Source organism: Panthera tigris, chromosome E2, assembly GCF_018350195.1.
Source record: "Panthera tigris isolate Pti1 chromosome E2, P.tigris_Pti1_mat1.1, whole genome shotgun sequence".
Classification (NCBI taxonomy): Eukaryota; Metazoa; Chordata; class Mammalia; order Carnivora; family Felidae; genus Panthera; species Panthera tigris.
The window spans coordinates 26,428,731-26,455,358 of NC_056674.1; the positions used below are offsets into that span (position 1 = coordinate 26,428,731).

The window sequence follows — 26,628 nt, forward strand, 5'->3', positions numbered from 1 at the left end:
GAGACAAAGGTAGGCAAACAGACTAGTACAGAATATCTGAAAACATGAGCCTAGCGTTAGCTTCAGACCCAGATGGTATCTTTGTCCAGACCCAGATGGTATCTTTCAAATATCTGTCATTTCATTGTTAATAAGTTTTAAGTTTCTTTTAGGTCAGAGCCACGAGCCCTATTTCCATCTTTTTTCCTAACTGTCCCTCACAGCAGAGTGTCCAGTCAGAAAGGCCTGAGCCCTAAGACTGAGTTGAGGCAGCTGGATGGAGAGGTATTGAATCTATGCCTACTGAGGGATTTTAATACATTTCAGAGGATTCTTATGTGAGCTTAATTTATGGGTCAGTTACTAGAAAAGAATTTTATTATACTACTGAACATAGCATCTTTCTTCAGAAGCTTTACCATCACTTCCTCCTTTCAGTTTAAGGAAAAACAAGATTTTCAGGAGAATAAATCTGATAAATTATGCAGAAGATAATCTCTTCATCTGATTTTTAAAATCACGAGTAGATAAGGTTTTCCTCAAGTCTTAAAACTGAGGAAAGGAAAAATAGTCCCCAAACCCATCTTGTTTATCTGTTTAAACTCTGAGCTGCATTAAAGCTAATGAGCCTCTCTGTAAAACTCTGTTACAAGAATAGAAATTTGTACTCTCAACAGTAAATCTGGTCTTGAACAGTTGAATAAGAGGCAAATTGGGTATTTGAATTCTTCAGTTATCATGGATTTAAATTTTGAAATGTTGTAAGAAATGGAGCAAAACTTTCTTTGGTGGAGAAAGTGAACAAAACCTGCTTTTCTGTTCTGAGAGAATGCAGTTGTCTTGAGAGTAAAGATGCAAACAGGTTCTGACTCCTGCATTTCCAGTGGGCTTTTTTCTCTAAGCTTTCTGGAACAGTACGTTCCAGCAGTCCTTTGGGAATTTAAACTAGAGCAACAGATAAAAACAAAATATCAATATGTGTTTCTGTTGCATATACCCTTCTCTCCTGGCCATTTCTGCTATTAGGTTTGGAAGCATTGTTGACATTCTTGGAGCTTTGACCAAAAAAAAGAGGAAAAGAACAGAAATGAGAAATGTCACAAATACTGTTCAGCAGCTCTAGAGAAACTCATTTTATTTCCCCTTGGGCATCTGAGCACTTTCACCAACATGAATCTGAAAGGTAGAGTCCAGTGGCCATTTTGCCTTTATAAATAGCATCTTAGAATGGTAGGTCTGGTACTTGGGAGTTTGGGACCATTTCGTTCATCTTTTCCACACTTGAGAGACTTCACCCTGTAGCCTGGGGTTTCTGTCTGCTTCTAGTGGTCTGATGACCTTCAGCTCCAAACTTCTTAATCAGCCTTGCCTGAGCTTTTGCATCTCCAAGATTAAGATTTATGGAACATCTCTTTGTTGTCCCTGAGGGCCATGACTGTGCTGGGAGTCTTCCATTTTACACCAGGGAAGAAGTCTGAAGAGATCAAATGAGATTAAATCCATAAGGTACAAATGGCAAAGTCAGTATTCAGACTCCGACCAGCTGATGGCAAGTCTAGTATTCTTTCTGCTCTTCTTCAATACTGTGTCAGACCAAGCTAATTCCTGCCCTTCTCTGCTAAAAGAGAATGGCTTGAAGTATGGCAGTTCCAAAAAAAAAACGCCATCTGCTCTACGTCAGATTTTTGTTTATATTCTTACCAAATGTAGTGCTGTGTTTTGGAATGGGAGAGGTTGGGATGGGTTTCTTGGCTACTTTTTGTGTATATCTGTTAGGTATCAGGCACCACAGAAGACCCTCTCACAAGTAAGACATCTTTGAATCCTCAGTTATGGCCTCTTTCCAAGAACAGATGAGGAAACAGGCTTAGAGTGTTTAAATAACTTGCAAGAAGACACATCTTTTGCCAGAACTGAGATTTGGTTCAGGCCTGACTCCAGAGGTGTGATCTGTCTCTCACGTGAGAGAGATGGAGCACCAGCACCTTGGTTCTCACAGGGGATTCACAGTGGCCAGTCTTTGTCGCTCTTCATGCACTCCCAGGTAAAAAGTCTGCAGAGACATTACACTAAGAATGTTGGAGTATGTGTAGAGGTGATCCCACAGTGTTATAAGGCACCTTTTTTGGTTTAAATGCCTATGTTCTCCATAAAGATAAAAGTCTAGGGTCTGTCATTTTCTTCTAGAGTTTCATTCGTTCAGTGAATAGTCATTAAGGCGCTGCTGGCAAATACGGTAGTGAACAGGCAGGATTCAGTCTCTCCTTTCATGATACTTTCATAGCAAAAATGAACAGGTTAACACATAATTCCAGGTTGAGGGTGGTGCTGTAAGGAAGGCACACAGGCAGGACTGACGTCAGGGCCACTGCTCCAGCACCATTGGAGGCTCATTTTATAGGTAGACTCGGGCTTGCTGGTGGATGATGGACAGGGAACAAAGGAAACAGTCATCAGGTGGGAGCAACAGGATCTTCGGATGGTGGTGCCATCTACTGAGGCGGGAAAGACAGGCATGGAGGGCAAGGGCTGGTGCTCCGTTGTGAACATGTTAAGTGTGAAATGTCCGAGGCACAGGAAAGGCGACGTGTGGACATGCAGGCCTGTCCCTCAGAGGAGAGGTCTAAGGTGGAGGTATAAATTAAAGAACTGTCAGAAAAGAGGATATTTAAAGTCCCAGAAATGTTGAGGTCACCAGAGGGAAGAGTGTACCTAGAAAAAAGCAAGTAGCCTCGGGGCAGGCCCTAAAGATGCCAACAGTTAGGGTCATGGAGAAGAAGAGGAGCCCTGGGGGGAAAGAAAAGTTCGGAAGTAACAGGCAGGTAAGAGGGAAATAGGTTTTATGCTGCCATGAAAACAAAGGAGCATGGCAAACAAACAAACCCTCATGAAGGAGGGGACATCCAAATGTGTTTGCTGTTTGTGTATTAGCTTTGACATGGAAGTCCATGACCTCGAAAGAGGCGGTCCACAGGGAGTGGTGGGCATGGTCGATTTGGGAGTGTGTTGGACAAAGAGTGGGAGGTGACAGGAAAGTGGATTAGTGTGTGGGCAACTCTTTTCAGAAGCTGTGAATGATTGCAGAGAAATGAGGTGGCTCAAAGGGAGTGTGGAGGCCACAAGAAGAATGTTTCCAAACGGAGCCCTGTTTGCTGATAACAGCGATCCCGTAGAGAGAGTAGGATGGATGTTGCTAGAGGTTAGCAGGTACAGAGTCTTTGGGAAGGTGAGCTGGGGGTGGGACCGAGAGTGAAGGGCAGGAAATGGCATGTGTGTGATGAGGATCCCTTTGTGGGGGTAATGAGGAAAGGGGCACAAATAGTGAGTCCCTCACAAGAAAATGGTTATAATGTTGGAACACAGGTTCATTTGTCACACAAGGAGAGAACTGAAGCTAGGACAGAGCAAGTGTATGATGTGAAGGTGGCAGAAGCAATGGTCTCGAGGACAAGCGAACTAGAAGGAGAAGAAAACGATCAGGGATGGCAGGGTTAAAATTCAGATTTCAGAGGTGGTGTGGTATCTGTTAGTGATAAGGGCCCAGAGGAGAGTGGCTGAGTTACAGTGAGGAAACCGTTGTTGGAACTGGGGAGGTGTTCAGAGAACACAGAATCCAGGAAGCAGAAGAGCATCAGCTGTTTTCTGAGGACACCGTAGGTGATAGCCAGAGGTGGATGCTAGCACGACATAGATGATGGCAGGATGCGGGGTGGTGAGGAAGGAGAATAGTGTTTGAAAGCAGAAAATGGGGAGAAGGGAATGAATGTGGGAAAGCCAGCTGCAGTAAACAGGGGTTTAGGAGAAGGAAGGAGGAAGAAGGTCTGAGAGGAGCAGGGAGGCCTGTCCCTCACCTGGTGATGAGCCCAGCCTCCCCGAGTGTGATGTGTTCATCTGACACAGGGGGTAATTGTATGTATGTGTTTGGGTGGATTTTAGAATTTGGTGAGGTAATGTATATAAAACACCCACATAGTGCCTGGTACATGCTAAAAAAACAATGCTAGTTCCTGCAACCACTGCACTCTGTAAAAACTAACAGGACCATCCCCAATCACCAAAAAAACACATATATTTTAAAAAGAAGGTTGTTTTTACTGTTTTTGTAGTCCTGATTTTATACCTGCAATTAATAGTCTTATACCGCCCCTAACTACTTACTCTCATCAAAGAGAATCTGCAAAAATATGTTACTACCAAAGGTGTGACCAACCTAAGAAACGAACAGTGAGGGAGAAAGTAAGATGGCACATTTTAACAGTTAACATTCCTTTAGAATTCCCTACACAGGTGGGAAAATGAGTTCTGGGAACTTAGTCTAGATTTCAAACTTAGGGACAGTATCATAGTCACCTTTTTCCAATACAAGGAAATTTCCTAGAGAAACAAGTTCAATTAAACGCACTTTTAAAAAGGAAAGGAAAGATCTCCCTGCACTGGAAGAAAAGGTGCGAAGGAGCAGGCATGGGTGCAGGTGTCGGCAGCAGCCTAGGCGGCCTGCATGCCATTGTGCTGACACGGGGCACGCTACTTTAGAGTCCTTCCTCAGAAGCACGGGCTGGGCCACATCGAGGTACAGAATCAAATCACAGCTATTTAATCTTATTTAATCTGGTCAGTTAGGAGATTGCCATTAATAACAGCTCAGTTATAATTACTCTTACTGGTTACATGAATACCCTAGGGACGGGACAGGGAATGAGAATCCTACGATTTTCATTTGCACCCCAGTGAAAGCAGGAGAGGCCTCCACATCACTGGGTACATATCCTACCTGGCCAGTCTTGCAGTTGACTAAATATCTCTGGGGGGTGACAGTCTTAAACTCTCAGATTGTAAATGTAGTGACACAGAAGAACAGGTAAGCTCTAGTCTTTATGGTAAATTTAATTTTCAGCCTCAGAAAACTAGTCATCTGTGCCTTAAGTGTCTACGTTCTGTCCATCCTGCTAGTCCTGAGATTGTGTTAGATATCTGAATATTACTGACTCTGTTCATATTTTGTATTAAAGCCTCAGTATTGGCTTCCTGCAGTGGTGTACAAAAAGTCCGTATCTGAAGGTCATTTAAAAAATAATATTAAAGGAAAGAAGATAGACATGCAGATTTTTTAAAACATCTTGAATAGAATGCATCCAAAGGTGAATTCCAGGAGATTCCATCAGCTTATCTTTCAAACAGACAAAATCAGGTGCTAGAAATGGGCAGAGTGTAAACACTAATGAAATGCCCAAAAGAATCGCGGTGGTAAATTACTTCTCGGTTCCACAACATTTAAACATGCTGTTTACTACAGCACCAATGCTGCACACGCGGCCTGGCCCAGCGCCCACCACGGATGGGTTATGCCGAGAAAAGGCTATACTGACGGGCTCTGAAAGCAGCCAGCTCTCTGCAGTGTGGCATCAGGCCAGACGGGGGCTATTTAACATGGTTTTGAGAGCGGACAGTCATGGACCCCAGCCACTCTCCAAAGCAAACGGGATCTGACCTTCCCTTTTGTAAACGCAACGGAAACCAATTTACAAGGAGAAAAATCAAATATTCATGAACTGCAGGCTTAGGATCTCAATACAAAGACTTTAAAGAAGTTGGCAGATGGGTAGCTGCTGCGGTGACGGCCCTGCGGGAGCAGAAACGCTCTCTGAGTTCTGAGAGAAACCAGTCAACAGTGTGTCACTGCTTAACCATCCTGCACGTGGACCACCACCCTCTGGGGGGCTCGGGTTGTGCATTCAGTGTGGTACTGAGTTTGCCCCTGGAAAGGAGGCCCCTGGAATTATCCAGTCGTTGACACCTGTTGGCCTCTCTGTTATGATAGCTTCCTGGCCCTTCTCTGCCCAGCAAACTCTTACTCATATTTTAAGACTCTGCTCAGCCTCTTCCATAACCTTGTCCCAGCTCCCAGACAGGGATTCCTGCCTCTTCAAGGCTCTGTAGATGAAAGCACTCGGTAGGTCTTCTGTCATCCTCTCTCGGTGCTGGAGTAGAATTGTGCCTTCATCTAATGTCCTCAAGTAGTCTGTCAGTTCTAAGAGGTATTCACTTTGATATCCTGCCCCTTCAGTCTGTAATGGAGCCTAGCTCAGGATGCTCTGTAAAGCACTGTTGAATGAATGTAAAACTCTTGATCCCTCTCATGAGGCTGCAGTAGTAAATAAGGTAATAAAGCTGTGAGCGTTTATCTGGGCTTGGAACAGTCACAAAGAATTGTACATATTTACTGTTTCAATCAATTATCACTCTTTCTGGTTAATCAAGGGGGATTAACAGTGGGAAATTGGCCATGATTAGTACTCAAGTGCTCCTTAAACACTCCTGTCCATTGAGCTGTTAAGAATGCAACCATTCATTAGGTTTTTCATTAAATATTTTCAACACTTCTTCAATCTGCATATTTAGATGATTGATTTACATGATTGCACAATTATTACAGAAGAAATTGATCATTTTTGTTGAACAAGATGTAGTTAACAGATCAGGATAATGGAAGCACAAAAATATACAGGTGGGAAATTGAATGACAGAAGTGAACTTGAGATGCTCGTGTTCCACTTTGACATCTGGGGGGGGGAAGCATTCTCCACTTCAAGCAGAGGCTCGTCTTGGCTAATATAACTGATGATTCCACAGACTACTAATGGAGTTAGAAAGTAATAGAAAAGTACTGATAAACATAGTTTTGAAATTATTGTGTCAAATCACTTTTTTTTTTTAATGTTTGTTTTTGAGGGAGAGAGAGAGAGAGCGTGAATGGGGGAGAGGCAGAGGGAGAGGGAGACACAGAACTCGAAGCAGGCTCCAGGCTCCAAGCTGCCAGCACAGAGCCCAATGCGGGGCCCAAACCCAAGCCAGATTGTTAACCTGAGCCTAAGTTGGATGCTTAACCGACTGAGCCACCCAGGCGCCCCCATATCAATTCACTTTTTAAGGAGTGCTGTGAAATACAAATTATTGGGGTGCCTGGGTGGCTCAGTTGGTTAAGCGTCTGACTTCGGTTCAGGTCATGACTTCACGGTTGGAGCCCCATGTAGGGTTCTTTGCTGACAGCGCAGAGCCTGGGGCCTGCTTTGGATTCTGTGTCTCCTTCTCCCTCTGCTTCTCCCCTGCTCTCGCGCATGTGCTCTCTCGCTCTCTCTCTGTCTCAAAAATAAACATTTAAAAAATGTTCTTAATTAAAAAAATGAAAACAAATTGTTGTGTAAGAAGGGGTTAATAAAAGGAGCAGAAAAGGAGCACGTGTCTTACATTCACATTTACTTGCACTCCCATCATCTCTGAGGGAAAAATAGAAACCTGATGCTTGATTGTTACAGTTTCAGAACACATGCCCTCAAAAAGTGTGACTCCAGGTGCTCCTGCCTGGTTCAGTTGGTAGAGCATGCAATTTTTGATCTCGGGGCTGTTCGAGCCCGGTGTTGGGTGTAAAGAGTACTTAAAAAATAAAATCTTAAAAAAAAAAAAAAAAAGTATGATTCCAAGTCTAAGAATTAAAGATTCTTTACCTCTTCGATAACCGCTATTAGCTTTAAATCACAGAGGTGCTAGGTTTGCTGGTAATCAAGCCCGTCAGTTCTCCCGCCTGTGTTTTGTTAAATCACAGATTTGTCATTTTCCCATCTTCAGGTTAACATGAGAACACTTACCATCAAGTCAGAATACAGTGCTTGTGGGCCTGTGTGATTCTGGTTTGGCCTTCTGTACTTACCTGCCCCCCATGCTTTCAATTAGCAATGCATCAGTTCCTCAACCCCAAGTACCAGGCCTCCCAGCAGATGGAGAATATTGGAAAACTGGCTTGGTTTCTCAAAGTGACATAGTAATCAACAAGCACCTTACTCCTGACCCTTTGGGGACATTTTTGGTATTATTCTGACAAATGAGTTTTGAGGATTGAGCTGTAAGAAAGGGATGGTTCTTGTTATGGCTAACAGAATTCTGCCAGATGGCTTTTTCTGTTAAATTAACACATGATTCAGTGCACTGAGGATAATTCTCTAGGATAAGTTCACTCTGCTCTAGAAAAGAGCCATGTGGTAAGACAGGAACCATGGGCAAATTCCCACCCAAGGTAGATTTCATGAAGGTATAGAGAAGTGGTTTGTATTAGAAAGAAAGCAAGCCTTGTGAACACTTTTCTAAATAGTTGCTTCTACATTTTTCTTAAATAGCACTGATCTTGGGGCGCGTGGGTGGCTCAGTCAGTTAAGCGTCCACCTTCAGCTCAGGTCATGATCTCCTGGTTTGTGGGTTTGAGTCCCACATCGGGCTCTGTGCTGACAGCTCGGAGCCTGGAGCCTGCTTCAGATTCTGTGTCTCCCTCTCTCTCTTCCCCTCCCCTGCTCGTGCTCTGTCTCAGTCTCTCAAAAATAAACAAACGTTAAACTTTTTTTAAATAACACTGATCTTTTGCATATTGATCTTTTGTCTTTCTCCTCAAGTAAATCTAGAACAGGTTTACACAAATGCAAAGCGGAGAGAAGTGAAACCCAGTACACAGTATCGGCTCAACTAATACTATAGTCTGGACTTCCAAATCTCTCTAACTTATCAAATATGAAGTTAATTAGAATTAAATTTGTAAATATGAAACAAACTTTTAAAATAATGCTATACGGCTTACCACTAAATATAAGTGCCCAATAGCTTTCGTGAATGCCTCACATGATTTTGAAGTATTCTAAAGTCAAGATTTTCACCATCTAAGCCCCTTGGAAAAGGAATAAGATCATCAACCCAGCCCTTTAACCAGAAACTCAGATCATTGATCCTGCTGCTCTCAGTGAGGATGTTCCCTCTGGTGGAAGAATTTCATATCTGCATTAGCAGTGGGTTGACATGTGCCCCGTTCCTGATACGGATAACTTCTGTAGTATAAGAAATGTGGAGGCTCAGAGGGTGATTGTGTTTCAGCTGTACTGTTAGGTTTTATGTGCTCTCATAACTTGGATGAACTGTTTGGCTTCATCACCTGGCTCGTGGTTTCGGGCAAGTGGACACGTTCAGTTTACAGTGGCAGTGAGGGCACACAGTAGGCCTCTAAGCGCATGCAAAAGGATCTGGGGCATCATGAAGTAATATTTTATAGTGTTTCTGCAGCAGTAACAGAGAAAGGAAAGTGGCAGAGAAGATCTAAGGGTTTTAATATCTACCTTCACACTCGTCTTCTGGAGCTAATGGTTCTTAAACGTGTATTTGAGAAAGGGCTTCTGCTTTCTGAAACAAATGAAGGTAGGTTCTGGAGTATTTATAAATATGTAGCCTAATAAAAATATTCATAGATAAAACAGTTGGGTTTGTTCCTTCAAAATTAGGGCAGGAACTAGATGTGGCTCTTAAAGTTATTCAACATATTCTAAGGTAAAATTGTTTCTGATAAATGCCAAACAGGAAGTTTAGTTTTTCTTCTGGCGGAAAGCCACACATCCTAAGTGGTGACTTCAAATCATGTGAAGTAATAAGTACTTTGAGTTGAAGCTTTGAGTTCAGTTTAAACTGAAGAAGTAGGCTCTGGTAACGTGATTAGCCAGCCGGGAAGTAATGGCTGTTGTTGACTGAACTGATCATTTTTCTCCTTTCTCTCAAGGTGTCTGAGCGGTTGAGTCAACCAGGAGTGGCAATAGGTTTGGCCTGGACCCCCTTAGGTGGGGAAATCATGTTTGTGGAGGCAAGCCGAATGGATGGCGAAGGTCAGCTGACTCTGACTGGCCAGCTAGGGGACGTCATGAAGGAGTCTGCCCATCTCGCGATTAGCTGGCTCCGCAGCAATGCGAAGAAATACCATCTGACCAATGGTGAGTGGCCTAGCCCCGGCAGAGGTACAGCCGTAGCAAGGAAGAGCCGTTGGATCGTGATTCGGGAGGCATCTCACAGTTCTGTGGCAAGGATTAAGATGAGCTTTAAATTAACAGTTACACCTCCAGTAAAGTATAAACCTTTGCTTAAACACCCTTAGAAAATTCTAGTTCCCATTTTAGGACTATCTGGCTAGTGCCTAAACTAGGAACTAATTCCAAGGGTTTGTTTTCAGCTCCACTCAGAGTAGAATGAAATTCTTCTTCCAGACCCCCACTCTGATTATACTGCCCATTAATATTTTGAGGGATTCATTTAACCACAACAGTCATTTTTATCTTTTTTATTTTTTAAGAGGGAAAAAAAACAGGTTTAATTTTTCTACATTAAAATCCTTATTTCCTTTTTTAAGCTTCTGGAAGTTTTGATCTTCTTGACAACACAGACATCCATCTGCACTTCCCAGCTGGTGCTGTCACAAAAGATGGACCATCTGCTGGAGTTACCATAGTAACTTGTCTCGCCTCACTTTTTAGTGGGCGGCTGGTGCGTTCGGATGTAGCCATGACTGGAGAAATCACATTGCGGGGTCTCGTTCTTCCAGTAAGTCTTAAGAAAGTGATTTATATGGTTTTCAATTTTTTTAATTTTAAGTTTAAATTCATAGTAGTTTGCCTTCTTCCTAAAAATACCTTCGTTTAAGAAAACACGAAGTTTTTATACTTTGTAACTAGCTCCTATTTTTCAATATTGATGAAATAAAAGAAAAACTGACAATTTTCCCCATATTTTCCCTTCTAAGAAAGAAGACTCGTGAGGGGAAAAAAAGTATCAGTCTGGTCATCGGTGATGTCAGCCACTGAGGTGAAGAATTGAGACTGTTGTAGTTAGCAAATTGTTAACTAGATAGCTTTTGTGTAAAACAGGATAGCAGCTATTTTTAAACTTTAAGCGAATTTTTCAACCTTTTAAGTTCCTGTGAGACCTCCTGTAGATAATTTAGATTACTGTAGTTGATAGATTTATAGAAAAATAAGTATAAAATGGAAACTATAACAAAGACTAGCCCTGTCTAATGGCTAAATTCTCAAAATATCTTTATATATATGGAGCTTTGGGGCTCCCCACCATACCCTAAACTACTTCTAAAAAAACACATAAAATGCAGAGAACTTGAGTGAACATTTAGGGTTCTAAGTCATTAATTACCAGTGCCAGTCTATAACAGAATTTGGGCAGGTTCATAGCACAATGAGGAAAGAAACTTATGTTCTTTATTCTGAGAGCACCTTTATTTTATAAAGTAATGGTGAAAGTAGATCATAATCACCAATTAAGATCACCAAAACTGGGGCACCTGGGTGGCTCAGTCAGTTAAGCATCTGATTTGATTTCAGCTTAGGTCATGATCTCTTGAGCCCCACATCAGGTTCTGCAATGACAACTCCGAGCCTGCTTGGGATTCTCCCTCTCCCTTTCCCTGCCCCTCCCCTTCTTACATGCACCCTCTGTCTCTCACACTCTCTCAAAATAAACTTAAATCAGTTTTTAAAATTCAACCAGGAATTCAACCATATTCTAAACCCTATTCTTATGATACATTAGTAGGTCTACTCAAAAAGAATGTCTGATCCCTTTTCTTCTACCTTACCCAGGAATTAACTGCATTGCAAGAGACAGTAACGGTGGTTAATAGTGGTTAATACTAGCTGTGCTAGTAATAGGAAATGTAAATACTTTACAGACCATGAACTCTTCAACCTCCTAGTTCAAGATGGTAGACTAAGCAGAGTGAAGGCAATACAAGCACTCAGAAATGAGCGGGGAGTCAGCAGCTGAGTTCAGCCACCTTCTGGAAGAAAGTATCCTGGCTGATGAAACAATTGGAGATAGAGACAGTCTTCCCAGCAGGAATCTGGGAAAAGCAAAGGCTCATAACCAGAAAGCACAGACCAGGAGAGCAGGAAAGAAATGGGAAACAAAATGAGGGGATTCATAGAAATCTCCATAGAATAAGTGGTTCTTCCACTTGCACTCAACCAGGTCCAGGCTTTCCCAAGCCCCACAGGGAAAGTTTGAGTAAGCCTCCAGTTTTAAACCTGTCCCATGAGACAGAAGAAAAGCAGCAGCATTTAAGAGAAAGACTTGCTAACGCTGGCAAAGACGATTCAAGAACAGAGAATAAGACAGAACTTGGATTTAAAACTGTTTTAGAATTAGTGAAAGAACTGTTCAGAAAAAAATAATAGAAAAAGCAGGCAGATCCAACATTGAGCTATCAGGCATTCTAGTAGACAGAAAATGGAATTGAACGTTTCCTAGAATTGAAGGTTATCTTCAGATTGAAAGGGTCCACACCAGCTGGGAGAAGGAGGTCGTCCCCAAAGCCTTTCAGGTAACCAAGGAGAAAGTTCTGTCATCATTCTCCTCAGTGACACCAGATGTATGGTCCCTTCAAAATTCTGATGGAAAATGACTTGAAGTCCAGTCTCGTATACACCTTCAATAAAATGTGAAAGTAAAATGGTTATTTTCATACATGCAAGGAGTCTGTTTGTCTTAGATTCTTTGTGAAGAAGGTACTTGGAAAGTGTACGTCAGCAGCATACCGAAGAGCCTAGAAAGAGGAGGATAGCTGTGCAGGAGGGCCTGGAGCAGCCAGTGTCAGTGCAGGTGGTTGGAGGGCTCTGAGAGCTGTCTCCAGGGCTTATGTGTTCTGGGTGGTATGACTGAGAGCTGCATTTGGAGTCTATTGCTGTATAACACACCACCCAAAACAATGGTGTTTGTTATTCTTATGGTTTCTGTGGGTCAGGAATTCAGGAGAGGCTTAGCTGAGCTCTTCTGCTTCCGGATCCCATCATACAGTCAAGACAGCAACCCAGTCACAGTCATCTTAAGGTTGACTGGGGCTGGGGATCTGCTGCTTCCAACATGGTTCACTCACATGACTAGCAGATTGGTCCTGGTTGGCAGGAAGCCCCAGTTCCTCACCTTAGGGCTTCTCTGGGGGGCTATTGGGTGATCTCAAACATGGCAGCTGGCTACCTCCAGGGCAAGAGATCCAAGAGAGACAGATCTAGCAGCAGCAGCAACTCTCATTTTCTATGGGTTAACTTTGAAAGTCATACAGCATCACTTCCCCCACATTCCATTTATGAGTCACTCAGCCTGACCTACATTCAGGGGGAGGGGAATTAGACTCCACCTTTTATGAAGGGACCATTGTGGACATACTTTAAAACCACCTAAGTGCCTAGATCATTTGGGATAGATTTTCTTCATCAAGTGGCACAAAGGTTATGGCTTTAAACCTGTACAGAAGGAGAGATCCTGGCACCCAACTAAGCTCTATAGAAATGGTATTTGTGGTCAAGATAATGTAATGCTTTTTCAGAATGAACCTATAGATAAGATTTTGATTACAGAATGGAATATAAATATTAACCTTGACAGTGCAAAAAGGGATCATGGACATAAAAGGTGCTCATTACTGAAAATTTGGAATTTTCCCCCATTAAAAGGACTGAACACGAAATGTAAAACAATTTACTGTTTATTAACCTTTTTAATGGCTTTCCTAGCTCATGCTGTAACAAAATGGAAGATGATTTAGACGTTTTAAAATAGCTGTGAAAAAAAGTTGGGTCAGGGATCTTTTCACAGCCGGAGGATGTCCAGAAATCTGAGTAACTTTCTTCTCTCCTCCTAGGTGGGTGGGATTAAAGACAAAGTGCTGGCGGCACACAGAGCAGGATTGAAGCAAGTCATTATTCCTCAGAGGAACGAAAAAGACCTTGAAGAAATCCCGGGCAATGTACGACAGGATTTAAGTTTTGTTACAGCAAGCTGCCTGGATGAAGTTCTTAATGCAGCTTTTGATGGTGGCTTTATTGTCAAGACCAGACCTGGTCTCTTAAATAGCAAACTGTAGGCCCAAATCCCGACTTTTCAGAATTGCAAGTTACCAAGTGCCAAAGGGCACAGAAAAGGTTTTTGTTCATACCAGTAGAGGTAGGCTAAGTGTCCCTAATCTTTGAACATGATCACGACAGTAACGTCACTCAAATGGCTGGTGTTGATTATAGAAATGTTAATTGAATAAACGGATTGATAAAAATTGAATTCTTGTCTTCAGTGGAATCATTACTGCCCCTGGAGAGGTACAGAGCATCAGTTCTCGGTGTGATGCCTGAACGGGAGCATCTGTACTGAGAACTTGATAGCAATGTAAGTTCTCAAGGCCCACCAGCAGACCTGAATCAAACTCTGGGTGGTGAAGGCCCAGAAATCTGCTTTGGGAAGCCCTGCAGGGGATTCTGATGCACAGTCAACATCAGGAACCATTGGTATAGACCTTAGCAGAGTCACCGGGAGACATTATCAAATCCCAAAAACAACATAGAAGGGGTACTGGGCAAAGATGAAAATATCACCATTAGTCTTTGTGGAAACTACTCAAGGAGGTGAAGCTGTGGTGAGGTCTACACACCCTGGTACTGGTGCCACTAATGCTGAAGGAAGGGGCAGTCAGAAAGTGATCGTTTACACCAGGCTGGTGGCTCATGTTAGTACACATCATGTTAAAAAGAAGTCCAGTTCCCAGAGAGGCAGCCATCCACCCTGGGAGGGTCCCCAAACTTGGTATCCTGACTCTTGTCACTTCCCGTCTGTTCCCGGTCTGCTGTGCCAGTTCCCAGATCCAGTACTTTCCATGGTCCCTTCTCCTGTGACTTAATCCGGGCTCTGGAGAAGGAAGTCGGGCTCTTCCAATTACTTAGCTTTTCCTTACCTGTGAAATGCAAGCAATAGTACTGAAGTCCGTGTTCCCGTGAAGATTGAGGAGAATGCAAGGTTCAGACAATGCTGACGTTCACAGTCCTGTGTTAACAGAATGCTGGAACACATGTAGATACTGGGGAATGCCTCAGAAGAGCATGGGGTCTGCAAATTACCTAAATACCTGCCAGTAATGTGTTCTGGAATCCCACATCCAGATCTAGGGTTCTTTATGGCTGGTGCGAGAGCAAGCATCAGGGCATTTAAAAACATTTCACGGACTATCCTCTCACTGTTAGGACTTCACACTTCTCAGCCATCTTTACGGGGGAGGAAAATACAATGTTCATTGTCAGCAACCAGAGGGAGCTGATCCATACCCAGATCGCTCTGACTCATTACACCCAGAAGTAGCAAAAGAACACAAAGTGGGACTTAACCCATGTTCTTAAGAGTCCTGAACACGCAGCTTTGTACGCATCTGAGCAGCAGTAGGGCATCCCCACGCCCCCTGCTTCGGCACGCACCTTTCTAAAGAGCCAATGGCAAAAACCCAGGTGTGTAGGACATTATTCAACAGTATGACCTTTGTTTCTCTGGGATTGGTTTTGGTTTCTCATTTCATTCACTTGTTTTTATGGTGACAAATGAATATACCATTTTAGCCAGTTTTAAGTGTGTAATTCAGGGAAATTATATTCACAATGGTGTGTAACCATCACCACTATCTATATCCAGAGCTTTTTCAGTATATGTGCTGCCGAAGCGAGCACTATCCAGAGCTTTTTCATGATCCTAAACTCTACCCTCTGAACCATGACTCCCGTCTTCCAGCCACCCCCTTTTCTCCATGAATTTGCCAATTATGTAACCTTTCGTATGTGACCTACTTCACTTAGTGTGTTGTCAGGGTTCATCCATGCTGACCACATGCATCAGAGTTTCATTTCTTCAAATAACATGACACTGTGTGCACGAGCCCCATCTTACCCATTCATCTGTTGAAACTTTGGGTTGTTTCCACCTCTTGGCTATTGTGAAGAGTTCTGCTAATAATGAGTGTACGACTAGCCATGTCCTCTGCTGGCCAATTCTTTGGGGTATATGCCCAGTAGTAGACTTGCTGTTCTTAGGAGGAGTCCATGCTTAACTGTGAAGAGCCACCAAACTGTTCTCCGTAGCTGCACCATCTGCCGTTCCTGCCAGCAATACACACAGATCCCAGTCTCTCCACTCCTGGCCACCACTTTTCCACCTTGGGAATAGCCATCCCCATGGTGTGAGGTAGCATCTCTTGGTTTTGATTTGCATTTCCCTAATGACTAATGATGTTGAGTATTTTTTCCTAGCATTATGTTTAAAGTGTTATCTAAACACCCTTTTTATCACAACCAGCTGGGGAATTTTATTGAAAATGTTGACTCAGAAATTCTAATTCAGTAGGACTAGAGAGGCCTTGGGATGTATTTAACCAGTACTCTGCATGCCTTTTACGTATAAGCTTTTAAAACTCTTCAAGTATGAAAACTAAATAAAGCTTTAGGTGTCTTGGTAATCAAGAAATTCTATATGGTCTACTTAAGGAATACACATTTTTTACTTGATTCTGCCTCTTTTGTTTGAACCTGACCACTAACCATATTATCAGGGGCAGAGGTTTTTAGTGCTTTAGATTACAGTGAAAAATGGCATCTGATCATAAAGTATTTAACAGCAGTTTATAAATCTGTGATTACAAATAAGATCTCCTGGTTATATGAGTGGTATTTAAAGGCTACTAAACCTACCTGAATTTTTTTAGTGTAAGAGAAAGGGCAAAAATGTGTGTGCGTTGAGTGAAACACAAAGATTTCCTTCTTTCCTTCTCTTCCTTGACATCAGTCAAGACTTGCTTTCTGCTCATAGCACAAATTCTCTTCGTAAGAGTGGGATGCAAATGGGTTTCATTTCCAGTGCCATCTCTGGTAGTGGCTGCTTGAAATGCACAGGATTTGGACACCCATCTTTGGACACCGTGCCTAGTGATGTCTACGCCACCAGGAGCTCACTGGACTAGATGCCATCCATGTTGTGGGGTAATCAAGTGCTGAGGGTATAATAGGCGGACTTCGTATTTTCCAGTTAGGAACCACTAAAATGAAGTCAACTTTCCCATAATTAAGTGCAGGAGGACACGATGATTTTTCTATAGCCACTCCCATACATGTAGTTTGCAGAAAGAAATGTGGGCCTTAAAAAACTAATCATTATAATAAAAATCAGCAAAACAAAAAACTGTTCTCCAACAATCAACATATAAAACTGGCCCATGATTCAACCCAACAGAACAAATTCAAGTTTAAGAATGTAAGCCACACCTGGGTGGCTCAGTAGGTTGAGTGTCAGACTTCAGCTCAGGTCATGATGTCAGGTTCATGGAGTTCGAGCCCCCCATTGGACTCACTGTCAGTGCAGAGCCCACTTTGGAATCCTCTGTCCCCCGGTCTCTCCCAAAAATAAACATTAAAAAATACATGTATGTATAAACGCAAAAGAACAAAGTTTAAGAAGATCACCTATCCCACCCTATACAATTCCCTGAAAGAAAACACCAAGACACCAAATGACAGGGCAGGGCATTAATAGGAGAAAGAACACTCATAACAAAGATGATTAAAATCTCAAGTGGACCAAGAAATGGCTATAGATCTCATCATCCCTCTAGACCAAGAATATGAAGATGACTTAAAATATAGTTAAGATTAAGATGTCAACCTTATAGCTGTCAAATTACATTTTGTTTACTATAGTAGACAAAATTTACTATCTTAATTTGCATTAAATAGCAAAACATGAGGTTACAATGAAAGAGAAAATCCTACACACTGCTACTGTGTCCACTGAAACCTCTCCAGAAAGTGATAAAAAAAGTAACAAGACCTTAAAAAAAAGGATCCCAAGGATAGAATCAGGAAACATATAGAAATGTTCACAGGTTATTTATAAATAGCCAGAAAAGATTTACATGGATAAATTGGACAAAGCAGTATCTAACATCAGGAAACTGGATAAAATTATAATTAATCCTCACAAACATTTCCCAAAATGGTGTCTAAAATTATGCACTGGCTGTGTTATGTGTGAGGGCATGAAGGGGTTATAAACGATCAAAACACACGTAAATACACAAAGGACTAGAAAAATAAAAATGTTCCCAGTCATCTCTGAATGGATGCCTACATCTCTCTCTTGCATGTGCCATTTTCTAACCCCTAAACCCTACACTGAGGACACACTACTTTCATAATCCGAGAAACACTTCAAAATATTTTAAAAACAAAATGATACACTTCCACCAAAGTATTCAATACATCAAATGAGGAGGGAAAACTGCTTTTCTAAAAACACATGCTAACAGGAATAGACCAAGATACACCTTTGTGGTTGACCTTTTACCACAAAAATGGCTATACAAGCAGATGTTACAACCAATTCAAAAAATAATGCTTATGTCAGGGAAGAGACTACACAAATCTCATTCCTGGAAATGGTTACCAGAAGTAAATTCTGGTATCCAGAATTGGTGGTGGGATAAGAGGGTAGTCCAAATTAATTTTAACTGACTTTCTAAGTTCAGTGCACCTGTAAAAGCCACACAAAATAAAATGATCTTTGGCCATTCAGAAGGCAATTTCAGAATCCTGTCAGGTGCCTCAGGGTAATTAGCAAGTTAAAAATACAGTTCTGGTTAAAGGCATAATAACAGCAGCTAACATTTGCTGGGTACTTATTGTGTGCAAAGCACTGTTCTAGGTTAACTTACTGGTATCACATCTCGCCCTCTGGGGTAGCTACCATAATTAACCCTATCATACACATTAGGAAACTGGGGCCCAAGGTCCCATGGCCGATAAGTACAGTAGAACTAGAACGGCATGTAGGTCCTTGGAAGTCAGCTGTAGAGCCCAGGCTCATAACCATTTTGCTATGAAACACTAACTCATCTTTATTGTGTTTCTTTTTCTTAAGGGGGAAAAAGTGATCAGCATTTTAACTAATTACAATTAGTCTCCTAACAGAATTGTGAGAATACAAATGTAAGCGAGAGGGAAGAAAAACAAGACTGTGTAACGGAGGCCATATACTTATTCTTTTGCTTAGAATAATTCTATCACACTTCAAAATGCAGCACACTGTTTTCAGTTATGAAGTACAGAATTGAATGGGAAAACTATTTGGATTTTAATCAAACTTAGAGCTAAAGCAGACACGTTAAGAGTTTTTAATTTGCCAGATATTCTTTTAATGAGAATTATAAAAGACCAAAAACATTTTTTGCAAACTGCCTTTTTTTAAACAAATGATTTGCTTTTGATTACAAATACTGTCTAAGACGATGCCTTCTTTTGCAAAACCAATAAATACAAGAACAAATTTTAAACAAGTGATTTGTCCAAGATACTTGGAAGAAAAAAGCCTGATTTTTTTTTCCAGAATTAAAAAAAAAAAAAAAAAAATCAGTATTCCCTAACCTTTTAAAGAATAAGTTCAAAGATATGACTCAAGTGGAGAAAAAGAGACAGAGACAGAGACCATCTTATAACTGCTTTAAATACCTCCTGATAATTCTGATGTTACCTTTCCTTTCTGGAATTCATATCTTCACAAAAGAGTTGAATTGAAAATATTTCTAATGAACTGATTAATGAGGGAAAGGAAAATACGTACTGAACACATATGTATAAACTTTACCATAAACAATTATGCATATCAAAAAGACACTAACTTTAAAAAGGTACAAAATAAAGTGAGGAAAAACCTGAATTACAGAAAAGAAAGTCAAATTTATTTAATGAAAAACTAGAATTAATAAAAATTAGCAAATACACACAAAAAAATATACACACACAGCAGCACTATGTATTGACTCACAAAGGGAAAAGCAGTGGTCCAAGACCACTCAACATGGCTTGTCGGTTAAAGAAAAACACACACACACACACACACACACACACACGCACACGCGCATACACGCACACAAACTTGCAGGCACACAAACAAAAACCCGATATTTTTCAACAGTACACTCAATCTACAACACAAATTGAGAATTATTTTACAATGCTTCCTTTCTTAATACAAAAGATGCCCATCTTGGGTGTATATATATATTTTTTTCAGTGGTTTACTGTTGACTTATTTTTAAATATATTAGTGTTACTACATGCAACTGTTTCCTGTATTTAACAGCCTTTCCTCTTATTTACCTTCATGTGTCTAGCTTCCACCTACCAAAAGTTTCAGGTTGGCAGGCAGATGGGTGCCTTATTCTCTGTGAAACTGAATGCAATGGTTTTAAACACTGGCCAGAAAATGTTTGATTGCCATTTCAACACATGGAAATAGTTACATTGATGCCTAAATTGCCATTTTCTGCAAAAAGCTGTGCAATGCTGGTGTCAAAGACTAGGCAGTCGCTATTCATAATGGCTGTTGCAATTCCCTCATGAATAGATCGCGGAGTCGCTTCCCAAGTCAATCGCCGCCTATGACCATTTAGCTCAAGTCGATAAGCAAAATTTTCAGCTTGCTTGCGTGTTCCTATCAGCTGTACAATTGCAAAGAACTGCTGGTGACCGTCGTACTTTTCCTGTTTCTCCAGGACTAACATGAAGTGAAAGCCAAAACAGGACTGCATCATCACCCAGTCAACAGCACCTGGAAGATTAATGTCTGTAGCAAGGAAAACTATATCCTCTCCCTGTAGGGTTGTAATGGACTTATGCTGATGCATCAGATGGGGCATTACAGCATCCAAAGAGCCTTGCCATTTACAGGAAGCACCGGGGCACGGACACGAATAAGGCCTAAACTCACAGAGCTCTTCATGGTCTGCTTTTTCTGTGTGTGGCAGAGTTATTTCACATCCAGAAGAGGCATATTTACAAGGGAAAAGTACGGAATTGGCCACTTTCTCCATAGCCAAGTTGCGAATGGATCCCAACGGGCCCCGGCAGGTTGGACAACATGTGAGCTTTGGGCGACAGTTGCTACAAACAAGATGGCCACTCTGACACTGAAGAATGGGTGGTAACACATAGTCAAAGCAGACCGGACACTCAAAAAGACTCGCCAAGTCATTATTGGATGCGGTTGTGCCAGTCAGGGCAGGCACCCTCTGGGACGGCGTACACTTTGAGGTTCCAGTGGGTAATGCTGTTGCAGTCTGGCGGCTCATTTCTGTAACAAAAACCATAAATAAAAATAAAAAGAGGCAGGAGAAAAATAACTACAACTATCATTTGTTTCATAAATAATGTTTACATGCCAGAAATACTTAAGTTTCATGCAAAACGTACTGTGAGCAAAAGGATAAAAGGAACACAGACACCGGATTTAAAAACCATAAATTACACTAATTACACATTTTGATTATCAGGAGTTGTATACCAGACAAAGCTCTTTATCGAAACGTTCCAGAACACATGCAGAATTCCTTTTTTAAGAACTATTAAAAATCTCCTTGGATGGACTAGACGACATGGAATAAATGCTGAAACAGAAACTGGGCCATAAACTACTAAGAAACACCATTTAAGTAGCTTAAGCCCAATCAGATCAGTTTTGACTGGACTTTCTCCTCCCTCTGTCTCTGTGTTCAATTCCCCTGCTCAGTCTATTTCTTTCCCATTCTGAGTCAGCCACCAGCAGCTACAGGGAACTACAAGTGATCCAAAGGGTCACCAGGGCACTAGCTTTGGTTAACACCGCCTAATGGTAAACAGTTACCTGCTTTAGACATAGATTTGGGGAATGGAGGGGGTCTGCTGCCATCCCATTATCCATCTTCCTCTAGTAAGTCTTCCCCTAGAACGTTAACATCAGCTAGGTATTAACCTTATTTCCCACTGATCAGTGCCCCACACCTCAAAAAGTGGGGGGAAGAGAAGAGAAATGGAGGGCCATCTTCAAAAGTTCTAAGTCTGGTACTTAGAGAAAGTACATCTTTCCAGTCTAATTCCATTCCCCAATATGAATCAGATATAGGATGCAAAGGGGAAGAAGAGTCAAAAAAGAAAAAGAAGGTAAATAAAGATAAAAGCACCAGAGAGAGACACAACATTGGGGACAGTATAGTCAACAGATTAAGAATTCCTTGTACCCTACCAGTGTTGTGGAAGCATTTATCAGCACAGCAGTAATTATTCAAGATATAAACGTCGGGGAGCCTGGGTGGCTCAGTCGGTTGAGCTTCCAACTTCGGCTCAGGCCATGATCTCATGGTTCGTGGGTTCGAGTCCTGCATTGGGCTCTGTGCTGACAGCCCAGAGCCTGGAGCCTGCTTTGGATTCTGTCTCTCTCTCTCTCTCTTTGCCCTTCCTTTGCTAGTTCTCTGTCTCTCTCTCTGTCACTCAAAAATAAACATTAAAAAATTTTTTTAAAAAAGAGATAAATGTCATCTTGAAGAAATGACAACAATATAACTAACTTGTCAGACTAAATGAAAGATAAAGCAAACACCTTTCCCATGAATCTACCTTTGCTGGGATACCAGGTCTTATTTATCTCAGGGGTAACAAAAGATGTCTACTGATGTCCTAAGAGTATATTCCTAGTAACTGTATAAGCCTTACTTCTACAAAATGAAAACTGTCTAAAATTTAATGTTTTCCCAATTATAATCATTATTCTGTTGCAAAGAATTAAACTTTGAAAACCAATGCTGGTTACCAATGTGACCATATAAATGCAATTGGGGTTCCAGATTATTCAAGGATAGACACCTCAATGGAGGGCTCAGAGTGGCAAAAAAAAAAAAAAAAAAAAAAAAGATTAATCCCACAGTCACTAAAGTTAATATTCTAAAATTCAAGAGTTTATAAAACTGCAGAATTCCATCATAATGTGTCTTATCACATGCACTTAGGGACAACAGAAATCAATTCTCATCTGAAACACTGTATAACCCAGGTGTAAGATTCTTTGTGCATATGATGATCTGTGTGCATTTTCCATCACTTGTGAAACAATGGGCTTAGCATTGCCAAAACACCCCGTATATATGCTGTATGCTTGTTTTCATGGCCTATTTTATACTGCTCACTTAAGTGAGCAACATTGTAATTGGAAAGTGGTTCCCTGAGCACAAAACAGTCTAATCTACCAATGCCTTTTCAAATCCCTAAACCAAAACAGCTAATTACATCAAGGGACTATAAACTCAATTTGTATTCAACATTAATACAACTAGGAAAATATAAGCAAGAAAAATATTTGCTTGATTTCTTGACCTAGCAAAATAGCTATACACTGACCATCAATCATTCAGGCTTATGTTACAATGTATCTTTATTATTCTCCCAAACACCATAGAAAGCTGGATTTAAATCCATATCTAAAGCATGAAAACAAGTGAAGTGAGGCCAGTATTTCTCGTGAATGGAGATATTACAGGACAGCAGCTGCTAAAACCTCCCCAAACTCCAAAGGTAGAACCCAATTCCAACAAAAAGAATCCTGACCCTACAGCAGCCCTGCAGTTGGAATCAGGGACTAAAGGGACTTTGGACAACCCTGCAGGAGTGATGACGTAACCTGAAGCTTGGTTTAAACAGAGAAAAGTACAGCAGATCAAAAGAAACATCACTGCAAACTCCAGCTCAATTATGCTGCAGCCACTCCCTGATCCAGATTCCACTGGCTTACAACTTTCCCATTTCATAGTTTAAGCAAACCCAGTCAGTCTCTTAATGTCAATACCTTTTCTTTTCCTTGTCCCAGCTGCAGGTAAACATGTGAGCAAGATGCCTCTCCAGGAGTACAGAAAAAGTGAGGTAGACTTCCCGGTCATGAGAAGCCAGGCAGCTCAGAGCCTTTCCCCCAGAAGCAAATACGATTTGTAACAGAGGCTCCTCCTGGACACCTTCTGTTCCTAACCATGTCCGATGTCAAGTTTTCAAGAAGCGAAGGTAAGTGCCCTGCTCTGTAACACTCCATTCACTCTTCAGAAGCACAGGCTACCGCAGCAGCCGAGAAATGAAGCCTCTCCCGTCCCAACAGGAATCGACCACACCTCCATGCGAGCTCAAATTCGCCTGTGTTTCCAAAAATGGGCGCCATCACCGAGCCGTCTTCTACTGGGCCCTAAACTGTCGGTCCTGGAAGTCTGTCTTCCCCTGATTCATTAGCTAACCAGCTCTGGGGAAGGACAGGGCCTTAGGATGCGAGGAGGCTGGAGCAAGCGTGCTCTTGGAGCCAGCTCTGGAGTCACTGCAGGGTCCGGCCCGCGGGGAGATCCACGCGGAGCCTGGGGCTGGGGCCTGCCCACTGCTGGGAAAGCCTGCTCCAGTCCACAGTGCCAACGGGCCTTAGGCTCGCAGCGCCCAGCCGCAGCTAGCATGGGGCGGGGCTGGTGGGGCGGGGCGGACGCGGTGGGTACGCCCACAAGCTCCGCCCTCCCAGCTCAGGACTTCTCCGGGACTGCTCCAGGGCACTGCGCTGTGCAACTCAGACCCAGCCCTGGACCCCCAAAAACAATGTGCACACCTCAGCATATTTCCACCAGCTTACATTTAGGCGGAAACATGCCTTTTTGTAGAACAAAACAGATACTAACAATTTGGTATGATTTCAAACTAAGACCTACAGAGAGTATATGGGAAATATATGGCCACCACGGTGGCTGGTTAACCGTGAACACTTAAGTGTTTATAGAATGAAAGCACTCTCCTCTCTTCATTAACTATTTACCAGATGTCAACTACCATATTTCCTCAATTTCTAACTCACTTCACTTCTACCCCTGTTGGCACCATACTTTAAAACACCCTCTCTCCCCCTTTGAAAAAACTACAGTGAGAGTAGTAAACACACATAACCATATTAAATTCCTTCTTCAACCTCCAAACGGAGATTATCTTCTCTTCCCACTCTGGGAAAAGCATCTTAAATGGCCTCATTAAACAGAGAAGCTTGTTTTGTTTTTAAAGAAGCATTACCCGTGCCCCAATAAAGTCCTGGGCCTCAGATTTGCACTGCGTCAGGTAGTACACTCAGGGGTTTAACCTGTCATTACATCATGCTTATAGAGCAGCCTTTAAACACGGCCGGAGCTGGTAGTGGGAAGAGAACCCTGTGCAGTAAATTGTAGCTTACCCACTTTCCACATCAAATTTTAATTCTAATCACTTCCCCACCCTATTAAGAGTACATTCGATCACTTCAAACTTATTTTAACATTAAGCTACACAAAAAATCATTAGGAATAGAAAGATCACTGAAAACAGATACAGTCTGTGTGCTAACAAATATAAATTACTATTACTTACATTTTTATTTTCTGATACATATTCATTCTAGATAGGTCTCAGGTTTCTAGGGAAGGAAGCTTCAAATGTTTTAGGCAGAGGAACTCTTTCCAAACCCAAATATAAAAAACAAGTCAAAGGGAAGGATTGATTCCTCAAGAAAAAAAAAAAAATCATTTTTTCCCAAACTTCCAAGGATCTGTACAGAGCCTTATGGCACCATCTGAAAACCATTAATCTACAGACAAACCACTCAACAAGTGAGTCAGGACAATAAAAGAGGAAGCATTCTGGAGTCATCTACACACACTTGGGATTCAAACCTAGTCTTCACCACCTGCTCAGCTGTAAAACTGGGACAGTATTTCCAGCCTCACATAGCTTTTGTCTGGACCAAGGGAGATGGGTATTTATGTATATCATAGATGGTACATAGTCCAAAATACGTAAGTATTCACCTGACACCTCCCAAAGTTTCTTGCCTCGCCTGAGTTCATCAACAAGAAACCTAGAAAGTGTGGGTTCCAAAAGATACGTTTACTTTGTAAAGGTGATCAACCATGTCTGCCAAAGATCAACTGCAATTTAATTTTTAGCACAATAAACCTTAATAGAATTGCTCGACCAGGTAGAATATTTACACTGGTTTTACAGAGCTGAAAATGTCACAAAAACTACATTACACTAAGACAAACCCACAGAATACAAAGTTAAAAAGTCACAAAATTTAGTAAGAGTGGCCTATTACCTACACTTTCTTTTGTTTTTAATTTTTAATTTACATCCAAGTTAGTTAGCATATAGTGCAATAATGATTTCAGGAGTAGATTCCAGTGATTCACCCCCTGTATTACCTATACTTTCTAAAGCCTACATCTCAAGCCCAGTTTGGTATAAAGTTTAAATAAATTTTAATCCACATTGAAATATTTTATAATCAGCCTTTAATGCTATCTCAGTAATTTCAGAGCATTTAACCATTACTTTGTCACATTAACATACTATAAAAAGTAGATGGATGTAAACTTTTTTTTAAGTTTACTTATTTCAGAGAGAGAGAGAGAGAGAGAGAGAAGGTGCGCACACAAGTGGGGGAGGGGCAGAGAGAAAATCCCAAGCAGGCTCTGCATCATCAGTGCAGAGCCCAATCCATGTGGGGCTCAAACTCAGGAACTGCAAGATCATGACCTGAGCCCAAGTGGGGCACTTTACTGACTGAGCTACCCAGGCTCCCCTGGACTTAAACTTTTATTATCAATTTCATGCGGGAACCTTGGTTTCCTTTTATCAAGGGCTGATGAACAATTTCTCTGATTAGTCATACCTCATGCTTAGTAATTAATATATAACAACCTTTTGCAGTTTACAAAATGTTACTACAGCAGGCAAATAATGCCCCTCTCAACTATGTCTGCATCCTAACACTTGTGGAAATGTTGTTACAGCAGTAACAGGAAGCTAATACAGTTACTTTTTTCAAAGGAAACATTTAAAATGGAGAAATGTAGTCACACAGGGAAAAACGACTAGTGTATTATTGTAAAGCAAGTTTCAAACACAACATGCATGGGAGGTACTGGCTGGGTCATGATATGGATGTGTGATTTTTGGCATTTTTTTCTTCAGAGGGGGCAATAAATAAACCGCTTTATCAAGATTAGCCTGATTGAGAGTGGTGAAGTGAAAACAATTGTCAAAATAAGAAGTAAAATTTGCATTCTTAATTTAGTAAAAAAGACAGGATGCAAATATCACCAGACCTCCTTTACTTCTCCAAAAACTATTCCTAGAA

The 26,628-nt window shown here is 41.5% G+C and overlaps 2 protein-coding genes across 8 annotated transcripts in view; one reads left to right on the forward strand and one right to left on the reverse strand.

The window, feature by feature from the left end:
• LONP2 (lon peptidase 2, peroxisomal) overlaps positions 1-13,896 on the forward strand; it is a 102,365-nt gene extending 88,469 nt beyond the window's left edge. Inside the window, exons 13-16 of one of the 2 annotated variants that reach the window (XM_042969177.1) lie at positions 9,563-9,770; positions 10,184-10,374; positions 10,574-10,635; positions 13,484-13,570. In XM_042969177.1, coding sequence (XP_042825111.1) covers positions 9,563-9,770; positions 10,184-10,374; positions 10,574-10,588 — 414 coding nt within the window. In that variant the 3' untranslated portion in view covers positions 10,589-10,635; positions 13,484-13,570. Of the gene's footprint in view, positions 1-9,562; positions 9,771-10,183; positions 10,375-10,573; positions 10,636-13,483 lie in introns of both variants that reach the window. The other variant, XM_042969176.1, reaches the window with a different exon arrangement.
• A 5,008-nt stretch (positions 13,897-18,904) lies between these two features.
• The window catches only part of SIAH1 (siah E3 ubiquitin protein ligase 1), an 83,377-nt gene continuing 75,653 nt past the window's right edge, over positions 18,905-26,628 (reverse strand). For 5 of the 6 annotated variants that reach the window (XM_042969180.1, XM_042969178.1, XM_042969179.1 and 2 more), the window contains one exon: positions 18,905-20,769. In XM_042969180.1, coding sequence (XP_042825114.1) covers positions 19,919-20,767 — 849 coding nt within the window. In that variant the 5' untranslated portion in view covers positions 20,768-20,769 and the 3' untranslated portion in view covers positions 18,905-19,918. Of the gene's footprint in view, positions 20,770-23,289; positions 25,868-26,628 lie in introns of those variants that run through there. The other variant, XM_007096700.3, reaches the window with a different exon arrangement.